At 37.7% G+C, this 23896-nt stretch overlaps 1 protein-coding gene across 9 annotated transcripts in view; it reads left to right on the forward strand.

Annotated features, from left to right (window-relative positions):
* The window catches only part of LOC126267127 (uncharacterized), a 308818-nt gene that overhangs the window by 231595 nt on the left and 53327 nt on the right, over window positions 1–23896 (forward strand). For all 9 annotated transcript variants that reach the window (XM_049972120.1, XM_049972092.1, XM_049972060.1 and 6 more), the window contains one exon: window positions 16270–16377. In XM_049972120.1, the coding sequence (XP_049828077.1) occupies window positions 16270–16377 (108 nt within the window). The remainder of the gene's footprint in view (window positions 1–16269; window positions 16378–23896) is intronic.

Here is a 23896-nt window from a genome sequence, read left to right on the forward strand (position 1 = left end):
CAAAAGAAAAACTACATAATCTAATCTAATATGAAATAGCCCTAGAATAATTTTGTAATAAATTATATTTTTGTTAAACAGTACCTGTCAGTGCATGAAATGAAAATAATTCTTGATCCATACAATGTACTTTGTCAAAGGATGAGTAAATAAATAAAAATTAAATAAATTTTGTCCTATGCTAAAACCATTATGCAACCAGAGTGGCAGATTGTCACAAGAGGGTACATGTTCTAGATTTCTAGCAGACACATTTTTACTACAGTATGGATAACAGATGCAGCAGAGTCTGGGAGTGAAATAGCCCTGGATCTATGATATTTCTGAACCAAGGCAAAAACTTGATACTGGTGTTCACCCCGCTGTTACATCTCCTAGAAGCACAAAGTTTTTTTATAGGAAATAATTTCACATTCATTCACATGCTCCAATTTCTCAGGCATAAGTAGCAGTAGCAATATGCAATTTTTATATAAATTTGGAATAGTCATAATCTTCCACATAGTTTGTGTGATGTTCCCATTTCTTCTCCTTCCTCATTCTAACAAACAAACTTGTCATCACTAATTCTGTAACTATTCCTGCCACTGTCAAAAGTTATTCTCTGGTTAACTTTACTAACCCTGCTAGAATCACCAGTTTAGATATCCCTCATTTATTCTCTGGTTAGGTGTTATTATGTGTTCATACAACTCGTTTTCCATATTATTCAGAAATAGAATTAAGCAGATGCTTACTGGGAACTGTACAACTGACCTTTAGTAGTGTAGTGATCTGAAAAAATTTTGTGTCAAAATGTCATTTTCTTGGATACACCGAGAAGATTATATGTAATCTTTCTTATCTGTTCTTCCTGTTAGTCATTTATTTCCACTCTGGCAATCTGAATCAATGGACTTTGCTGTAATTATAACAGCGCTTATCTTTCCTACAAAATAGGACTTGGCATTCATCCATTTGGGCTATTTGGCTCAGATCATATAGCCCTGTTCCCTTTTGTCTTTGAAAACATTTTTTTATGTCTAGATGCAAAGGGGATTCCCCTGGCAGATATATCAGGTACACTAAACACATATTCAAAAATCAACTTTTGGTTCATTTAGATATCAACTTAGAACGTGTTCAAAAATGTTCAGAAACCAACAGAGATGTGTTTCAAAATCATATGAACAATTGCTAGACCAACATGTGCTCTATGTTAGGCACTCTGTGAGACAAGGTTTTTCTTCAAAAATATGAATTTGGTGCCCCCTGAAATTTCCACCCAGGGCAGATACACTGGTTTCACCTCCCCATGCATCCAGGCATGGAGTGAAATGATGCAGCAACTGGAAATGTACTCCAGAGTTGAACTGTACAGGAAAGTACCATTCTTGTGCACAAAATGCTTAAATTATGCCCAGGTTAATCATGAGATTCTGGTAGTATATAGACAAAATGGAGTGTCATGTGGAATGGTGCCAACAATTCGACCAAGGCTGCACAGATGTGGTTCATGCTGATCCACAATAACAGTCAAGAACTTACATAATGCAATTTCCATTTGTTTGGAAAGCTGAAAGAACATCTGGGGAAAGAAATTTCCAATTATGAGGACATTCAGACAGCAGTTCTTGAATGGCTCTATGACCAAGATTGGATATGTATTGTCAAAGAATGAAACAATTGAGGTGTATCATTTTGGCTGTTCTTTATAGAGATTTTGTAACTATGTTGAAAAATACTGTCATGAATCTGTGTCACTTTGAAGTGCAGTGCAGCGGTCAATGAATTATACATGGCCTGCTATAATAATGCGTAACTTATTTTTTGAAGTCCGCTCATGTTTGATGAATCATGTATTATTGTAGTTCCTGTCCCATTGCTTGAGTAGTTCCCCAAGGTAACTGAAGGCCCAGTTCTAAATCACATGTTATGAAATATTTCCACAGTGAATCTATGTCATATACACAACCCTTTTTTAATCATTGTGTTAGCACATTTGAAAAACAAGGCCAGGATACGAAGTTCCTCTGTTACACTTAGCATACATTCATTCATATTCAGATGCTACACTTCATTTATACACACTCTGATGTGTATAGGTCAGGGGAGGATGACTCTTTGGTGGGTATTGAGCAATGTGGTACAGTGGTTAGCACATTGGATTCATCCAGGAAATCTGCATCCAACTATCCAGAGTTAGATTTTCTGTGATTTCCCGAAATCACTTTAAGCAAATATGCATCTGACCATCCAGATCTAGATTTTCTGTGATTTCCCTAAATCACTTTAGACAAATGATGGAATGGTTCCTTTGAAAGAGCGCTACTGATTTCCTACTCCACCCTTGAAACAATGCTTGTGCTCCATCTGTAATTATTTCAGTGTCTACAGGATATCAAATCCTAATCTGTCCTCCTTCATTCCTTTCTTCCTTCTACACTGGGTGATGGAGCTGTGCTGCTAATGGTAAGGGAAGCATGTAGTTCACCAACCTAGGCATGGTTGCAGTGTTGTGATGGATAGATTTCAGATTTCTGTCCAATGTTCCATCACGAAAACAGCATTTTTAAGCATAAGTTTTATTCCATGGAAAATTAAAACAGTCATGACAGTCCTGGAAGGCAGCCAGTGCTCCCAAGGCTCAACCTGGGCTCAGTCAGTGATGAAGTGCTTGGCTAAGTAACTGTCTGTTGTTTCAGACAGTGTGTGGCATATGGCAAAGCAGTACATCAGCACAGCAACAGAAGTGCAGCAATCAGCAGCCCGTGATAGTGGCTGTGTGTGCTAGGCATGAATATACAGCTTGGCACAACATAGCATGCAGAATCAAGTTGTGGACCCAGCGCAGATGGCAATGGCTCACAACATTGACATGAGCCAGCACAGACAATGGCAAACAGCTACAGTATTTCCTCACATGTGGCAGTGACCAGCAACAGGGTTTTGCTACACAGACAACAATGGCGGGACAGTTAGTTGTCCCAAGCTCGAACCATGGAACTTGAGAGTTGGTGGACAACAGCAGTTAGAAGTTAGCCAGAGGTGGCCCACAGGTTGGGGTGTGCCAAGTCAGCAGTATCCGTATTTTGTGTAGATGGCAGGCCCACAATTACCTGAGGCAAAGAATGCTGACAGCACCTTGTTAATTCATCTTTAACAATATGTGAGTGTGGATTTCTTCTTATAACTGATTCTTGGTGGTTACTGCACAATGCTTGTCTAGAACTGGTAATATATATGCAAGCCTGGTGTGCTTTTGTTTCTGGAACAGTCATAGTTTTGTGCCAGAAGTCATAACAGAATCAAGACATGAGATAAAACCATTAAGAAATCATGACATCATTGTCTCAGCTTTCCTGTAATGTCAGGAACTTCACAGCCCAGTGGTGCGATACTGGAGGGGCAACTTCTCATAGCAACTTCTCCTTTTAGAAGCCTTGGAGACTTCTGCATTGTCAGCAAATTGAATACATCTCCTTGTGTAAGAACACATAACTACTGAGGTGTCTTGCATCACCTGTCCTATGACATCTCTTTTCTGAGATGGTCACAAGATTCTGCTGCTACACCAGTCTGGGTCATGGTGCAACAGATGCTTACTAAGCAGAACAGCATAGTTGTGAGCACAATGTGCTCAAAATTTAGGGGAAAATTTTTCAAATTCTCATATCCATTGAGCTTGAAGTTTTCATGGTTTCCCTAAATCTTACTTATTTACTTTACCTTTCTCAGTCATGCCCAGAGGATCATGCACATCTACAATGCTCCTCTTTTGCTGAATTCTGTGAGGGGCATCCAGTAAGTACTGAAACACATTTTGTTCCCTTTCAGCAAGTTTTTGTTGAAAAAATATGAAATTTATTGTGGGGCATCATGGAATATTCCCACTTCAACTCCTATAGTTTCATAAAGTTCCAGTTGGTGGCAACAGTCCATGTAGCCTTCAAAATGGTATCTGTAATGGAGCTGTACTCCAAGCACAGAGCCGTTTTTAGTTTCCTTTGGCAGAAAACCAGAGCATCACAAATATTTATAGGCCATTGCAGAATGTCTACAGAGACATGCCAGTGAACAAAAGCACGGTGAGTCATGCCCCGCCGAGTTAGCCGTGCAGTCTAGCGCACTGCTTTCCGGAGTGGGAAGGAGTGCCTGGTCCCCAGCACGAATATGCCCAGCAGACTTGTGTCAAGGTCCTGTGAGCCAGCCAGTCTGTGGATGGTTTTTAGGCAGTTTTCCATCTGCTTCAGCAGATGCACAGCAGTTCCTCTTATTCTGCCTCAGCTACACTATGTCGGCGATTGCAGCGCAAAAAAGTTCTCCACGTATGCGTACACCACCAGTACTCTACCACACAAACATACGGGTTATACTCGACTGGTGTAAGACATTCCCTGGGGGGATCTCATCAGTGCAGATGCACACCAAGCTCAAACTCTTTCAGGAATCTGTGAAATGCCATGAGTAATGAGGCAGGTACGGTACGTTAAGGTAGTCTGCTGTTGCAGTGACTACTCTGTGGTCAGAGCATCTGCCTAGTCAGCAAGAGAACTGGGTTCGAATCCCAGTCCAGTTCAAGTTTTCAACTTTCCCCATTGATTTCAATCAATGCCCACTTGTAGCCAATGTCTGTAATTCCTCTACATCTTAATTCATAATAGCTGCTCGATCAAAATGGTGTCTGTACTTTCAGGCATATATAATTGAGACAGCCACTGATCTCTTCAGTGCAGATGTACACCAGGCTCAAACTCTTATGGGAATCAGCAAAATGTCATGATTAATGAAGATAATGGGCAAGGGGCATTACATTAGTACTGTGCAGATAAGCTGATAATTTGGGTCCAATGAGAGATATGGTAGAGTAGTCCATGCTTTTACATTGACCACTGTGTCCATATGCCTTAGGGGTCAGAGCATCTGTGTTGTAAGGAGGATACCTGTGTTTGAATCCCAGTCTGGCACAAATTTTCAACTTTCCCCATTAGCCTGTGAGAACTCACATCTTTAAAAGTTATGCGAGTGCTCGCGTGTCGAGCATTTTACCCTCACTCAACAAGCAATCGAAAATTTACCTAAAATGTGTAAATTAGTATGTTTTTGTTATTTTTATAATAAACCACTCATATTTTAGTATTTAATACATTGATTTGCATTACACACTAATGAGTTTATCTATATTGTTGGTAATAATCTTAGGACAATTGCAATCACCAGTCTTGTGAGGCACTTTCACAAAAAGTTGAAAAAACAAACAAAACAAGAATTTCTTATTATTTAGCTTTCGTGACTTAATTATAGTCATATACCTGAGCATTGCACATACCACATAAAATTACAGTATGTTCATTACACAAAAAATTTTGACAATGGATACAAGCCTTTCTTGTCTTCTGATTTTTGCGTCTCGGACAGACTTCCTGGGGCTTTTCAGCATCTGAAACTTCAGTTTCATTGGTAAATAGTTTTATAACTTGCTGTAGAGGATAAAATAGGTTTTGATTGTACTTCTATGCCCAATTCATGGTTGTGTTAGCTACAGATCCAGCATTTTCAAGTACTGTCTCATAGTAATAATCACATTTATATTCTCTTTATATATTATTTGCCTGTTAATGCCAGTATTTAAATTTGAAAAAAATAATCTCATTGCCCACCTAAATGCTACTCGAGCCACAGAATATTCTTCTTTCAGTCAATCCACCACATCAATAGCTCCTTTTGTCCAATTATAATATGTGTTTATGGTTTTTGCGTGTCCCCAGATTTGGATCAATCTGATCATTGTCATGGAGCATAATTATCATAAACATAACTTGTTTTCTTTTTTTTCTTTGGTATATAGGAAACCAGACCTTGTTCTCCTGAAAACCAAAGGTACTGCTGAGTGTTGGTCTTATTTTAGTATCTAGGAACAAAGGAGGGATTTCTTTTTTATTCTTCCTGAGAGTACCAACTAAAGTTGTTCATTTGCTTGTCAGCCAATGGAATCAAGGTGAAATAATTATCAGGTGTTATATTTCTACCAGTGTATAATATATCTGGTGATAAACGATTCACAACAGCAGATGCAGTGTTATCGAATTTGTGTGGGCCATTTGTTTGCTTGCCTGGGTAAATTCCTACATTACTTGTGTAAAAAGAATTTGAGTCACATAAAGCAGACACCTTAATTCCATACTCGTCCAGTTTATTTGCTATGTACATACGGAATTTATAGCAGTTTCGAAATGCTTCCAACATTTAATCAATTGTTACATTTTCTCCTGCGTGATAATTCAATCGACACTTTGCGACAAACTAATCAAATATTTTGCAAACTGATCAAGATTGTCATAGTTAGACCTCTCTGAGCAGGTTTGAATATCCTAAAACCTTGCTCAGCATAAATTTAGCAACACTGAAAAAAATCTTATAAGTGAAACTAGTGCAGAAATGTTACTATTCAGCAGAAGAATTACTTAATTAAGTAATTATTGAGTAATGTATATTACATTACTGGTATTATAAGGAAAGTTGGAAACAATTTTTTGTGTTTTGATGAGTCTCCTGTACTTTAAGTCAATGGCTTGAAATTGTATGTTATAAGACAATAAACGTCTACTTCTACTACTTGTCACCAGAAAAAGAAATCTAGTAGGGCTCATAACAGCTTGAAAAATATCAGGAACTGTGTCATCTTTATCCCACATTTCCTGCACATTCAAATGACACATTTTTTTATACCAGCCATGTACAAAATGCCAATAAACACTTTCAATTCTATAATATCAGCCTCTTTACAATCCCTCTCTCTTAAAAATTCAACCTTGATTTTTCTAATACAAATATTCATATACATTACTATGTCAGTCAGCATTTCTTCATTATCATCATCATTTAAGACTGATTATGGCTTTCAGCATTCAGTCTGGAGCATAGCCCCCTTATAAAATTCCTCCAGGATCCCCTATTCAGTGCTAACATTGGTGCCTCTTCTGATGTTAAACCTATTACTTCAAAATCATTCTTAACCAAATCCAGGTACCTTCTCCTTGGTCTGCCCCGACTCCTCCTACCCTCTACTGCTGAACCCATGAGTCTCTTGGGTAACCTTGCTTCTCCCATGCGTGTAACATGACCCCATCATCTAAGCCTGTTCGCCCTGACTGCTACATCTATAGAGTCCATTCCCAGTTTTTCTTTGGTTTCCTCATTGTGGACACCCTCCTGCCATTGTTCCCATCTACTATTATCTGCAACCATCCTAGTTACTTTCATATCCATAACCTCAACCTTGTTGATAAGGTAACCTGAATCCACCCAGCTTTTGCTCCCATACAACAAAGATGGTCGAAAGATTGAACGGTGCACAGATAACTTAGTCTTGGTACTGACTTCCTTCTTGCAGAAGAGAGTAGATCATAGCTGAGCGCTCACTGCATTAGCTTTGCTACACCTCGCTTCCAGTTCTTTCACTATATTGCCATCCTGTGAGAATACGCATCATAAGTACTTGAAATCGTCCACCTATTCTAACTTTGTTCCTCCTATTTGGCTCTCAATCCGTTTATATTTCTTTCCCACTGACATTACTTTCGTTTTGGAAATTCTAATCTTCATACCATAGTCCTTACATTTCTGATCTAGCTCTGAAATATTACTTTGCAAACTTTCAATCGAATCTGCCATCACAACTAAGTCATCCGCATATGCAAGACTGCTTATTTTGTGTTCACATATTTTAATCTCACCCAGCCAGTCTTTATTGTTTTCAACATATGATCCATAAATAATGTGAGCAACAGTGGAGACAGGTTGCAGCCTTGTCTTACCCCTGAAACTAATCTGAACCATGAACTCAATTTACCATCAACACTAACTGCTGCCTAACTATCCATGTGAAGACCTTTAATTGCTTGCAAAAGTTTGCCTCCTATTCCATAATGTCATTGAACAGACAATAACTTCCTCCCAGGAACCCGGTCATATGCCTTTTCTAGATCTATAAAGAATAGATACAATTCCCTGTTCCACTCATAACACTTCTCCATTATTTGCCGTAAGCTAAAGATCTGGTCCTGACAACTTCTAAGAGGCCTAAACCCACACTGATTTTCATCCAATTGGTCCTCAACTAATACTCGCACTTTCCTTTCAACAAGACCTGAGAAGATTTTACCCACAACGCTGATTAAAGAGATACCTCTGTAGTTGTTTCAATCTTTTCTGTTTCTATGTTTAAAGATTGGTGTGATTACTGCTTTTGTCCAGTCTGATGGAACCTGTCCTGGCTCCCAGGCCATTTCAATTATCCTGTGTAGCCATTTAAGATCTGACATTCCGCTGTATTTGATGAGTTCTGACTTAATTTCATCCACCCCAGCTGCTTTATTGCACTGCAATCTATTGACCATTTTCTCCACTTCCTCAAATGTGATTCTATTTCCATCATCATTCCTATCCCATTCTACCTCGAAATCTGAAACATTACTGATCGCATTTTCACCTACATTGAGCAACTCTTCAAAATATTCCCTCCATCTGCCCAAGGCATCCACAGGATTCACCAGCAGTTTTCCTGACCTGTCCAAAATACTTGTCATTTCCTTCTTACCTCCCTTTAGAAGATTGCTAATTACACTCCAGAATGGTTTTCCAGCAGCTTGACCCATAGTTTCCAACCTATTTCCAAAGTCTTCCCAAGAGTTCTACTTGGATGCTGCAATTGTTTGTTTGACTTTGTTTCTTTCTTCATCATAACTTTCTCTTCTACCTGAGTTCTAGTATGTAGCCATTTTTGATACGCCTTCTTTTTCCTTTTACAGGCTCCCTTGACTGTGTCATTCCACCAAGCTGTTTGCTTCTTCGTACTTTTACACACTACTGTTCCGAGACATTCTTCAGCCACTTCTAGTGCTGTGTCCCTGTACCTTGTCCATTCCTTTTCCAATGACTGTAATTGACTACATTCAACTAACTGGTACCTTTCTGAGATCGCTGTTATGTACTTGTGCCTGATTTTCTTATCCTGAAGTTTCTCCAGTCTTATCCTCCTACATATGGACCTGACCTCCTGCACTTTCAGCTTCACAATCCCAATTTCACTGCAGATTAAATAATGATCAGTGTCATCAAAGAATCCCCTGAATACACGTGTGTCCCTCACAGCCTTCCTGAATTCCTGATCTGTTATTATATAGTCTATGACAGATCTGGTTCCCCTGTCTTCCCAAGTATACCGGTGAATGTTCTTATGTTTAAAAAAGGAATTTGTGATTACTAAGCCCATACTGGCATGGAAATCCAAGAATTGTTTCCCGGTGAATGTTCTTATGTTTAAAAAAGGAATTTGTGATTACTAAGCCCATACTGGCATGGAAATCCAAGAATTGTTTCCCGTTCCTGTTGGCCTCCATATCCTGTCCAAATTTACCCCTAACCTTTTCATACCCTTCTGTTCGATTTCCAATCCTGGTGTTAAAATCACCCATGAGCAGAACACTGCCCTTGTCCTTTACTCTAACAACTACATCACTGAGTGCCACATAAAAACTATCCATCTTATCTTGATTCACAATGCGAATATACTGACACAATCTTAATTTTCTTGCTAGACACTGTCAAATCTATCCACATAAGTCGTTCATTTACATACCTTATTGCAACTATGCTGGGTTCCATTTCATTCCTGATGTAAAGCCCTACACCCCATTATGCTATTTTGTATTCTCCTACTTCCTCTTCTTTCTCACCGCTTACCCATATGTCACTAACAGCTAAAACATCCAGTCCCATCTTACTTGCAGCCTCTGCCAGCTCTACCTTCTTCCCAGAGTAGCCCCCATTGATATTAATAGCTCCCCAACTCATTAGCATTTGTTTGCCAAGTCGTATCTTAGGAGTCCCTGGTTTGTCAGTTAGAGGTGGGATTCCGTCACCTCCAAAGGTCCGAGGCATTTTGCTCTGATTGTAGGCAGCATCATATTTAAAGTTCCAGGGAAGCAGGTTGCTAGCCTTACTTGCCCCGAGTCCCATTGGGTTTTACCCCTAACGGCTGAGGGACTAACCAGTGGATTTGGTAGTCTTTGCCGTATGAGCACAAAGGTGACCACGACTCAGAATATGTCCGAGATGCCCAGTCTTATTCCGAAGTAACTGGTATCCTGACTGTCGGAACCACTTACTTGGCCACTCATACGTTGCCCATGGTTCATGAACTAGGACATGACTACAGGAACCCACACCATGAACCAGCTCGAAAAATGACACATTTTTTTATACCAGCCATGTACAAAATGCCAATAAATGCTTTCAGTTCTATAATATCAGTCTCTTTACAATCCCTCTCTCTTAAAAATTCAGCCTTGATTTTTCTAATACAAATATTCATATACATTACTATGTCAGTCAGCATTTCTTCATCATCATCATCATCATCATCATCATCATCATCATCATTTAAGACTGATTATGCCTTTCAGCGTTCAGTCTGGAGCATAGCCCTCCTTATAAAATTCCTCCATGATCCCCTATTCAGTGCTAACATTGGTGCCTCTTCTGATGTTAAACCTATTACTTCAAAATCATTCTTAACCGAATCCAGGTACCTTCTCCTTGCTCTGCCCTGACTCCTCCTAAATATTCATATACATAACTATGTCAGTCAGCATTTCTTCATTTACAAAAAAAAGAAAACATTTTACAATATCTTTGGCATCTTTTGCCACAGCTTTTATCTCTGTCTACCAATAACAAGATTATGAGATCTTGTCCTCAGACTGGAATGTCCTGAATTGCAACTCCACTTTGTTTGTTTGCCTTTGCCTAAGTAATATAACTGACTTCGTGCTTGGATGAAAGACATTTCCACCTCTATTTCATCTGCTGACTGTTCCATTTCAGTACACTGATCTCTGTGTTCACTGCCTAGGTCACTTTTGGTATCATCGGCTCTAACAGATACTAGTGCAACATCTTCTAGGTTGTCTTCTTCCAGCCACACCTAAAGTCTTTCTTCTAGTCTGTTCATCTATAGAAATACAAAATAATGTTGGTTTACTCATAATGTAGATACTTAGCTATTGTAAATAATTAAAAAACCACACTAGACACACTTAGGTCAACATTCGCATGATGAGCAAAATGCCACGCAACGATGATCGGCCCAACCAAATGATATCTGTGAGTAACACCCACGTACTGGTGCAATGACAACAGTTTGTGCATGTCAGGGGACGTACAAAACCCTGCTACTGAGCGAACAAGAATTCTGAAGGCATTGTTGACAAAAATGCTGATTTAAAATTTGTGTGAGCAGAATGCTCATAGTGCGAGTGCTCGCGGGTTAATTTCAGTTGATACCGGCTTGCAGCCAATATCAGTAATTCCTTTGTGTCTTAATTCATAATGGTTGGTAGATCAAAATTATGTCTGATATTTCAGACATGTCCAAAAGAACAGACACCATACATCTGAACATGAATTGTAAAACTGGAAGAAAGATTTACATGAACTATGAAATATGTGTCAAAATGAAACTCCCAGGACTGTGAAAGAAAATCTATTCTAAAGATTTAGAACAGCTCGGTAGTCAGTGCACCGTTACCAAGAGAGAGCTATGAAACTGGGCCCCGTGAATTGCAACTGAGCTGTAATCACTGATTTCCAGGCTTCTTTCTCCTAGTTCAGGGAATTACATGGAAAAGGAAGACATAACTTCAATTAAACATGTAGAGGAGAAGCCATTAATAGCTAATACTAAAGAGAAATTCATACCTGACATGAAGACAAAACTTCTTGTTACCCAAAAATGGTGTGTATAAACCCAATCTGTCAGATTTCATGCAACTCACACTTTATCATTTCGACTGAAGAAAGACAGAGTCACATTGCAGTCAATGAATGCTATGTCACATTCACATGAAACAATGTCAGTGATAAGTATCAATATATTACTGTTTCCACAACTTAATCACTATCTTTGGGAAGCTCAAGGCAAATAAGGACCAAAATTTTAAAAAAAAAGAAAGATTTAAAAGAAGCAAAAGTTAAGTAGCATTAATTATCTTGTAATTGACATAGAAAAATTGAAGCAAATAAGTTTCAGTATTGCATCCAAAACGTCTTCTCTCCAGTTCCAGAAAATAATTCATTGCTTTTGTTGAACTCTTGGCCTAGACCTCTGTCTTTAGTAGGATGACAAAAAGACTATTAATATAACTTGAATTCCACCCAGAACTAGTAGTGTGATTCAGCCTCTTCATAATAAAATTTTTTCAGCAGTGTGAAGCATTTTTCAATACATTTGTCAGACAGTATAAGTTTTGAAAACTCTTTTGTCATTTCAGGTTTACCTGCAGAATAGCATTGTTAAACTTCAGTCACGTCAGTCTGCATCGCCATGTTTTACAAATTTGATCAAGTCTGCAAAATATGCAGAACAATGGCCATGACCATTTCTTACACCATCCCAATTTTGCCTAACTAATACTAGTAATTACTATGAAGTACATGAATGCATTAATTTTTCTTTTGTCAGATGTGCCTGGTTTATGGAAAATGTTGTTTTCATCATTCAATAAACATTTCACATTTTGGTGATGACTGCAGGGAATAAACAAGGAATTGTTCCATTGTCAGTAAAATATACATTACTGAAAAATTACTGTGCTACAGGAATTTCATGACAACAAAATAAAGTCCCTATAGATGGAAGTCATCTGCAATGTAACATCATATAGTTCGTTGATTTTCTTTCTGCCCAATCTCTCTTCTGACTGCCTTATCCAAAATTTTTGAAAAAGTAATGTATTGTAGAGTAGCTTCACACCTTTGTAAAAATAAAGTTTTAACAAAATGTCAGTTTGGTTTCCAAAAGAGTTTTTCAACTGAAAATGCTATATATACTTTCACTAATGAAATATTAAATGCTCTGAGTAACCAGAAATCACCCGTTGGGATTTTTTGTGATCTATCAAAGGCTTTTGATTGTGTAAATCATGGCATACTTCTAGATACGCTCAAGTACTGTGGTATGAATGAAACAGTGCTCCAATGGTTTAAATCATACCTAACTGGAAGAGTGCAGAAAGTTGAAATAAGCAGTTCACATAATATGCAAAAAACTGATGATTTCTCAAACTGAGGAACAATAAAGGATGGGGTACCGCAAGGTTTGGTCTTGGGTCCTCTGCTGTTCTTAATATATATTAATGACTTGCCATTCTATTTTCAAGAAGATGCAAAGCTGGTACTTTTTGCTGATGATACAAGTATAGCTATCACACCCAACAGACAAGAATTAACTGGTGAAATTGTAAACGATGTTTTTCAGAAAATCATTAAGTGATTCTCTGCAAATGGGCTCTCATGAAACTTTGACAAAACACAGTATGTACAGTTCCACACAGTAAATGGAATGACATCATTGATAAATATAGACTTCGATCAGAAATCGGTAGCTAAAGTAGAATATTCAAAATTTCTAGGTGTATGCATTGATGAGGGGTTGAATTGGAAAAAAAACATACTGAGGGTCTGCTGAAACGTTTGAGTTCAGCTACTTATCCTATTAGGGTCATTGCAAATTTTGGCAATATACATCTGAGTAAATTAGCTTACCATGCCTATTTTCATTCTCTGCTTTCCTATGGTATCATATTCCGGGGTAACTCATCATTGAGTAAAAGAGTGTTCATTGCACAAAAGTGTGTAATCAGAATAATTGCTGGAGCTCATCCAGGATCATCCTGCAGACACTTATTTAAAGAGCTAGAGATCTTCACTGTAGCCTCACAATATATGTATTCACTTATGAAATTTGTTATTAACAATCCAAACGAATTCAAAAGTAGTAGCAGTTTACATGACTATAACACTAGGAGAAAGAATGATCTTCACTACTCAAGGTTAAGTCTAACTTTGGCTCAGAAGGGGGTAAATTATGCTGCCACAAAAGTCTTTGGCCACTTTCCTAATAGCATCAAATGTCTGGCGGATACCCATATAGCATTTAAAAGGAAATTAAAAGAATTTCTTAATGGCAACTCCTTCTATTCATTAGATGAATTTTTGGATATAGTAAGTGGGTAATTTAAAATGAAAATTAAATTAAATTAAACTAAAAATATTAAATCTTAAGTATCGTGTAAAATTTTGTGTAATGTAATATCTTGTATAGACACCTTTTATTAACCTGACACATTCCACATCATTATGAAGTGTCATATTCATGATCTATGGAACAAGTACTAATCTAATCTAATCTCTAATCTTTCCTGTACTAGTCACTCATGTAACAATTACATTTACAACAGTTTTGCTGTTGATATGAACTGTGAGTTAATGAAAAAATTAATGATTTCAGGTGTTTTTGGTGTGGTTTAAATTCTTCAAATTCACATGTGTGCACTTTGGCCTTCACACTACACTGGGCTACATTCTCTTGTCATGGTTGTGTCTGCTTATTCACCAGTTTGCACACTTGCGGGAAGGGCTGTACAAACTGCCGTTATAAATGGCTCTTTGTGTGGCAAAACTGAGTAACTGTAGCATCTTTTTAAAAAATATTTGCAGTGTGCCTCAGCAGCTGAAATTTAGACAGTATATTTCTTTTGGTGTATTATTCCTATTTGAAAATTTCAGGGCTGGCTTTGAATTCTTGGATAGGACCATTCCCTTGCAAGTCAAAAATAAATAAATAAATTTCCTTGAGACAGTAAATCTTGTGTCCAAAAATCAGTACAGATTTAGGAAACATTGCTAGTGCAAAACTCAGCTTCCTGTTCTTGCACGATATCCTGCCAATAATGATTGAAGGGTAACAGGCTGATTCCATAGTCCTAGACTTCTGGACACCATTTGACACAGTGCCACACTGCAGACTGTTAATGAAGGTCCATGCATAAGGAATGGGTTCTCAGATGTATGAGTGGCTGGAAGACTTTTTAACCCAGCGTGTTGTCCTGAATGGTGAGTTTTCGTTAGAGATGAGGGCACTAACAGGAGTCCCCAAGAGAAGTATGGCTGGACACCCTTGCTCTCTGTACACTTAAACAATCTGATGTGTAGGGCAAGCAGCAATCATTAGCTGTTTGCTGATGATGCTGTGGTGTATGGAAAAATGTTATTGTTGAATGATTATAAGATGTTTCAGGATTCTGAGATAGAATTTCTGTTTTTCGTGATGAACAACAGCTTGCTTTAAATGAAAAAAAAAATGGTGTGCTGCTTGACATGGTTGCCTCAATTAAATATCTAGGTGTACCATGTACCACTGCAGAGTGACACGAAATGGAACAATCACATAAGATTGGTAGTATGGCAGGCAAGTGCTCAATCTTGATTTTGTTGGGAGAATTGTAGAAAAGCATAGCTCATCTATAAAGGAGAGTACATATAGAACACTAAAGTAAACCATTGTTGAATACTGTTCAGGTGTTTGGGACCCTACAGGATTGGATTAAAGGAATACCTGAAAGCATTTCAGAGGCATACTACTAGATTTGTTACCAGTAGGTTTGATCAACATGTGAGAACTATGGAAATGCTCTGAACTCAAATGGGAATCCCTGGAGGAAAGACAATATTCTCTTCATGAAACACTGTTGACAAAATTTATAGAACTGAAATTTCTAGCTGACTGCAGAACAATTCTGCTGCTACCAAAATACATTTTTCATGGACCACAAAGACAAGATAAGGGAAATTAGGGCTCTTACAGAGGCATATAGACAGGTGTTTTCCTCTCACTCCATGTGCTAGTGGAATATAGAAGGCAATGACTAGTAGTGGCAGAAGGTACCCACTGTTACGCACTGTATACTGGCTTGCGGGGTTTGTAAGTAGATGTAGCTATAGAAGATAAGACATTGTCACCTTTAATCTTTGTTCCACCAAACCATTGTTTTGAAAGTTTGCCCATTGATATTGGACCAGTCACTCTAACTGAAGGCTATGTTCTCTTTGACAGCAGCTGACCAATTTTCACATTCAATCTTGACATCTATCTTTATTATGAATGTCATCTGCACATCACAGTCTTCCTTTTATAAGTAACTGAGTGCTCTAAGTTCTATACTGTCAGCAAGATTGTTAGCATGATTAACCAAAAATTGCTAGTTATTGTGTAAATATTTGGACAGAAATTGTCTTATACATGTTAAATCTTTTCTATAAGCATTTTCAATAAGCATTTCAGGTAGTGTAGCTGAAGTTCAAAACACATGTATATAGAAATATTACACTAAATCAACTTACTTGATATAAGAATTATTATCTTTGACAAATATTGTTCCTTTTTTTTAGCTCTTTCTCCTTAATATGGATGACGTACTACCAACAGTTGCTGGATACAAGTCAGCAGATAATCCTGAAACAGGATGTTCTACAGTTTGCTGCAATCAACCTGGTCAGGTATATCTTGTATTAAACATTTCTTGGATGAATTTAAATAACATTCAATGAAATCTTTTCTTTGAAATATTTTAGTTATAAGGTAAAACTTCTAGTTCTTAAAACAGAATACAAAAACAGAAAACATTTCACCGCAATGCTGGAAAACATAGAGCAAGCCAGTCCAACAAGGCAAATAGAATGTGTGCACGTATTCCAGTGGTCAAATTCTGGGGATGTTGGAGCAGCGTCTTATCCTTGACTATTAGAGAATGTATAAGGTTTATTCAACATATTTTCCACCTGGTTGATCAACAATGCAGTAGCAAATATAGTAATATTAAGAAGTTTATTGTACTCTTGACAGCATTTGACTAATCTAGTAGTAAATGTTGCTTGTATTTAATTTCAAATAATAAAAGGATAACTTTGTAACTATAATCTAAATGATTTCTGCCATGTTATGAATAGTTATTCAAGGTATGCCTGTTTAACATAATTGCTTGCACAGTAAAAGTAGAAATATGGATTCAAGCATCTTTATCATGCTTTGTGATCCCATTGATTTAACTTAAATTTGAATGATGCTGCCAAGGTCACATTTGAAACAGCTCATATCTTTAATGCCAGTAGAGACTAATATAGAATATTTCTGCATCCCCTTACAATTATTAGAAATTCCTTAATAGCACTAGTTGAAGCTGGCCTTTTAATTTGTCAGAGACACAACATAGGAGGCAAACCCTGTGATAATGTACGAGTTGTTCAACTTTGCTTCCACTGTTTGCCGATATCTGGCAACAACTTTAAGTAGCAGTTGAAAAAAAGAGATTACAGACATCAGGCAGTTAGCTTGGACCTTGGTCAACATAACCTCATTGAGACATTAGTCAATTTGTGTCTGCATCATAAAATTGTTCTTGATTAAAAATGTCAATTTACAAGCCTAATTCTCGTCATTTGTGGGAGGTGTTACTGTTTTGTTTCAGTATGAAGAAAACAGCAGCTGAGTCTCATCAAATGCTCTCAGGTACATATGGTAAGGACACTATTAGTGAAAGAATGTGTCATGAGTGGTTTCAGTGCTTCAAGACTGGTGATTTTAACATCGTAGACCGACGTAGCGGTGGAAGAGAGAATGTTTTTGAAGATGCAGAATTGGAGACATTACTGAGTGAAGACTTGTGTCAAACTCAAGAAGAACTGGCACAATTAGTGGGAGTGACACAGCAAGCAATTTCAAAACATCTAAAGGCTATGGGCATGTTTCAGAAAGAAGGAACTTGGGTCCCATGTGACCTGAAACCAAGAGACGTTTAACGCATGTGTGTGTTTGTGAACAGTTGCTTTAGAGGCAAAAACGGAAGGGATTTCTACATCACATTGTGACAGGAGACAAAAAATTGGTTCATTACAATAACCCTAAACGTGAAAAATAATGGGGATATTCTGACCATGCTTCCACGCTGATGACCAAACCAAATATTCAAAGCTCCAAGATCATGCTCTGCATTTGGTGGGACCAGCTCGCCATTGTGTACTATGAGGTGTTAAAACCAAGTGAAACAATCACAGGTGCTCATTACCAATGCATTTAATGTGTTTTAGCAGAGCATTAAAAGACAAACGGCCGCAATACAGCGAGAGGCACGATATAGAGGTTTTGCAGCACGACAACACTCGACTCCACATTACAGAAGGGTCAAAACGTACTTTAAAATGTTAAAATGGGAAGTCCTACCCCACTTGCCATTCTCCAGACATTGCGCCCTGTGACTATCATCTGTTTATATCAATGGAACATGGCCTGGCTGACCAACACTTCCATTCTCATGAACAAGTCACAAATTGGATCGATTCATGCATTGCTTCAAAAGGTGACCAATTTTTTAGATGCAGGATTTGTACACTGCCCAAAAGATGGGAGAAAGTAGTGGGCAGTGATGGAAAATACTTTGAATGATACATGTGCAACCAATTTATTTTATTAAAGCCTCAAATGTTGGGGAAAAAACAGCGGAAGCAAATTTGTTCACCTTGTAATTATGTGAAATCATTAAAATATTAAATCGCATGATGGATAATAACTCCAGATACATAACTACAAAACTTACAAATTATTGTTTTGTATGTTAAATGACATATTTTATTAGCATCTGCTTCATTATTATAGGAATGTTGCCCTCTCGTAAAGTGACGTGTAAGTAAACTACTGTAATGTCACTAGTCTAACATACATGGGGATTCAGCTAAGCTGTTCATCTAAAATATTTTCAAAATTGTTTCAGATACTATAATTTGGTTTCATAGCTGTACTAATTACAGATGTATAGGTACAAGCTTCACCTTTCCAAATAGATATATAGTAATTTCTAGTTATAATATCACAGATCTTGTTTCACACTCTGGAATTTTACTAGTGGTTTTGGAGAAATTATAGTATTTACAACTAAGAATTCACCTGTTTTAAAGATCAAGAGTAGACATTAATAGCCATACACTAAATGAAATAACATGTGTAAAATTCTGTGAGGTCTACTGTGAGACTTCACTCCATTTTTGTGCAGAACATGACTGGAAATACTACCCACATAAATCTAAAATTGGATAAAAGTACAAAAATAACCCCAAAGAAAACAATGCAAAATAATCATCACATAATAATGCAGATAACCATGGCAGAAAAGTTGATGAAACTTAATGATATAAACAGAATGTTAAGGTGATAAGTTTTGTCAAATCAGAAGCTTCCATGGGCAAAGTAATTAAGAACAGCCCCACCAATGATCTCTTTTAGCCAGCACATTTTCTAATAGCAGGGTAAAATGATATCTACCAAAACTAACTCAATAAAGCCACTCATTGTTTACATGAGAACTCCATGGTCTACACAAACATCAAGTAATTTTTACGGCTATTTCTAAAAGATGTGATCTTGTCAGTTTTTCATGTATAAGTGAAGCAATAAAGAAAGCAAATATTCTATATAGTTTAGAAGAATCTGCCAGGCCTTCCCCAACACAAGCTTCCTTGTAACAGATGATATGGCCAGAGAACATTATATAAGAATGTGCATTTAATAAAAACTGCTCATTCTGTCCCTGCATACAGATCCAAACACCTTACCACAGACAATTGAAAAGGCTTCCAAATGGCAAAAAGTTGATTGTAGCCTGCCAATTATATGTCATTCTAAGCAGAGGAAGCCCTCAGAAAAATATGTAAATGAAATTGTTCATCTCAGTCACCAGTTTAAAAATGGTGTTAGGAATTCAGACATATTGCAAAGCGATGGTTCAGTTTTAGTGGCACAACCCAAAGAAAATAAGTCCAGTGTAAAACAAGCACAAGGAGCTAGTGAAGTGCTTAGCACATCACAGAAATGGAAATCATTAAGGTTAAGGACAACAGTTAGAATACTTAACCAGAACATTTAGTACACAAATAATAATGCAGATGAATTAGAGGTGAAATTACACGAATATAGGTCAAACATTATAATAGAAACAGAACATAGGCTAAAAAAAGATGGAGGTTACCAACTTAAAAAATTTGCAAATGTAAATACCTTTTGCAGAATATTGCATAAAGGTGGTGAGGTTTTTATTTTCTCTAGTTGTGAATCAAATTATGCCATTCAAAATAGCATAAAATATATTAGTGAAGTGAGCATTGAAGCTGCTGCAGTGGGAATAAAAACAGCATGGAAGATGTACTATGTATTTGGCCTGTACCTAGCACAAAAAGTTAAATAAAAACATTCTTTGAACAACTAGAAGGCACAATCCAAGAGCTTTCAAAAACATATGTTTATTCTATGATTGTTGTTGTTGTGGTCTTCAGTCCTGAGACTGGTTTGATGCAACTCTCCATGCTACTCCATCCTGTGCAAGCTTCTCCATCCCCCAGTACCTACTGCAACCTACATCCTTCTGAATCTGCTTAGTGTATTCATCTCTTGGTCTCCCTCTATGATTTTTACCCTCCACACTGCCCAGCAATACTAAATTGGTGATCCCTTGATGCCTCAGAACATGTCCTACCAACTGATCCCTTCTTCTAGTCAAGTTGTGCCACAAACTTCTCTTCTCCCCAATCCTATTCAATACCTCCTCATTAGTTATATGATCTACCCATCTAATCTTCAGCATTCTTCTGTAGCACCACATTTTGAAAGCTTCTATTCTCTTCTTCTCCAAACTAGTTATTGCCCATGTTGCACTTCCATACATGGCTACACCCCATACAAATACTTTCAGAAACGACTTCCTGACACTTAAATCTATATTCAATGTTAACAAATTTCTCTTCTTCAGAAACGCTTTCCTTGCCATTGCCAGTCTACATTTTATATCCTCTCTACTTCGACCATCATCAGTTATTTTGCTCCCCAAATAGCTAAACTCTTTTACTACTTTAAGTGTCTCATTTCCTAATCTAATCCCCTCAGCATCACCCGACTTAATTCGACTACATTCCATTATCCTCATTTTTCTTTTGTTGATGTTCATCTTATATCCTCTCAAGACACTATCCATTCCATTCAACTGCTCTTCTAAGTCCTTTGTTGCCTCTGACAGAATTACAATGTCATTGGCGAACCTCAAAGTTTTAATTTCTTCTCCATGCATTTTAATACCTACTCTGAATTTTTATTTTGTTTCCTTCACTGTTTGCTCAATATACAGATTGAATAACATCGGGGATAGGCTATAACCCTGTCTCACTCCCTTCCCAACCACTGCCTCCTTTTCATGTCCCTCGACTCTTATAACTGCCATCTGGTTTCTGTACAAATTGTAAATAGCCTTTCACTCCCTGTATTTTACCCCTGCCATCTTCAGAATTTGAAAGAGAGTATTCCAGTCAACATTTTCAAAAGCTTTCTCTAAGTCTACAAATGCTAGAAATGTAGGTTTGCCTTTCCTTAATCTAGCTTCTAAGATAAGTCGTAGGGTCAGTATTGCCTCACGTGTTCCAATATTTCTATGGAATCCAAACTGATCTTCCCTGAGGTCAGCTTCTACCAATTTTTCCACTCATCTGTAAAGAATTCGCGTTAGTATTTTGCATCAGTAACTTATTAAACTGATTGTTCGGTAATTTTCACATCTGTCTGCACCTGCTTTCTTCGGGATCGGAATTATTGTATTCTTCTTGAAGTCTCAGGGTATTTTGCCTGTCTCACACAACTTGCTCACCAGGTGCTAGAGTTTTGTCAGGACTGGCTCTCTCACGGCCGTCAGTAGTTCTAATGGAATGTTGTCTACTCCCGGGGCCATGTTTCGACTCAGGTCTCTCAGTGCTCTGTCAAACTCTTCACGCAGTATTGTATCTCCCATTTCATCTTCATCTACATCCTCTTCCATTTCCATAATATTGTCCTCAAGTACATTGCCCTTGTATAGGCCCTCCGTATACTCCCTCCACCTTTCTGCTTTCCCTTCTTTGCTTAGAACTGGTTTTCCATCTGAGCTCTTGATATTCATACAAGTTGTTTTCTTTTCTCCAAAGGTCTCTTTAATTTTTCTGTCGGCAGTATCTATCGTACCCCTAGTGAGATAAGCCTCTACATCCTTACATTTGTCCTGTAGCCATGCCTACTTAGCCATTTTGCACTTCATGTCGATATCTTTTTGAGACGTTTGTATTCCTTTTTGCCTGCTTCATTTACTGCATTTTTATATTTTCTCCTTTCATCAATTAAATTCAATATTTCTTCTGTTACCCAAGGATTTCTACGAGCCCTTGTCTTTTTACCTACTTGATCCTCTGCTGCTTTCACTACTTCATCTTTCGAAGGTACCCATTCTTCTTCTACTGTATTTTTTCCCCCCATTCCTGTCAATTGTTCCCTTATGCTCTCCCTAAAACTCTGTACAACTTCTGGTTTAGTCAGTTTATCCAGGTCCCGTCTCCTTAAATTCCCACCTATGATTATTGGGGATTAAAAATAAACACAAAAAATACATTCAACACTAAGACACATCTGGACTTATTGCAGATTTACAAGCTAAAAACAAAAATAGATAAACTCACCAGAGTCACTAAGCCTTGTCACATTAGTAATAGCAGTTCATATCAGATCACCAAAGTTAAGTGACATTGGGTTTGGCTATCACTTGGCTGGGTCACTGTCTAGGCCTGCCAAGTGCTGTTGGCAGGTGAGGTAAACTTAGCCCTTGTAAGACCAATCGAGGAGTTACTTGATGAGGACTAGCAACTCTGGTCACAAAACTGACAACAGCCGGGAGAGCAGTGTGATGACCACATGCCCCTCCATATGCGCATCCAGTGACACGTATTGGCAGAGGATGACACGTGGTTGGCCAGTACTGTTGGGCTTAAGAAGATCTGTTCAGATAGAGTTTTTAGTTTTCTACAGTAACACACTAGCAGATCATTTTGCAATCATGACAGACATTAACATAAAGATTGGTGGAAGTGAGCAGAACATATTGGAGCAAAAAGGCAGATAATTCACAAAAGATAATTCAGTTAAAAAGTATGTTAATGGCAGAAAAATGAAAAACATTATATGTAGACAATGATGGAAATACCAAATTGGGACCAGCTTTTTTCTTCATTTAGGTGTTGTTATAATGTAACATGTCTTGTCAGCAAAACAAGTACCAAAAAGAAAAAAAGTGGATGACTGGCGAAACACTCTAAGCAAGAAATAAACTGAAAGTGTATTATGACTTTCATAAGCTAAAAAAGACTGAGGCTTGCAATATTCTGTATGAACTAAAAAAGAAAGAGTACTGCATTTTCATCAGAGAATCATGCATGAAGAGGCAAGGAAAGTAACACAACGGGAAGAGGGCCTCTGCCCACTGAAAGGTGGCAAAAGTGATGTAGGTCCTCTGGAAGTAGCAAACATCTTTAGCAGATATTATATAACTGTATCAGATGTAGTGATAAAACTAAATAATACTACTGTTAGATAATAAAAAATGTATTATAATAGATATGCAACAGCAAATTATTGAATAGCTTTAAAACATTGCTGAAAATAATATTATATCCAACCATTACAGACAACAATAATGGTTTACTCAAAGTTGACATATGTCCATCTACAACATCAGGGCATGTCCTGATGAAAGCAATAGAGCAGAAGGAAGTTTATATACCAAAATAAAATTTCAAGCAGCACACTGTTTTCCAATTCTCTATGTAAATATGCAATGTTGTAGGGCATTCCATTCCTCCATTAGTGTGGTTGACAACTGCTGGATGCTCACTAATGCATTTGGATGAACTTCAACATGTCCCCAACACATCCCATATGTGCTCAATCGGATTTAAGTCAACCAAACAGGCAGACCAGTCCATTCACTGAATATCCTCTCATTCCAAAAACTCCTCCACATGTGCTGTTCAATGAACCATGCATCGTTACCCATAAAAATTAATTCAGAGTCAAATGCACCACTGAAGAAATGCACATGGGGAAGGAGTGCAGTGTCACAAAGACATTGACCAGTCAGTGTACAATCTTCAAAGTTTTGTAGACAGTACACCCATGCAACATTAT

Source organism: Schistocerca gregaria, chromosome 1 (assembly GCF_023897955.1).
Source record: "Schistocerca gregaria isolate iqSchGreg1 chromosome 1, iqSchGreg1.2, whole genome shotgun sequence".
NCBI lineage: Eukaryota > Metazoa > Arthropoda > Insecta > Orthoptera > Acrididae > Schistocerca > Schistocerca gregaria.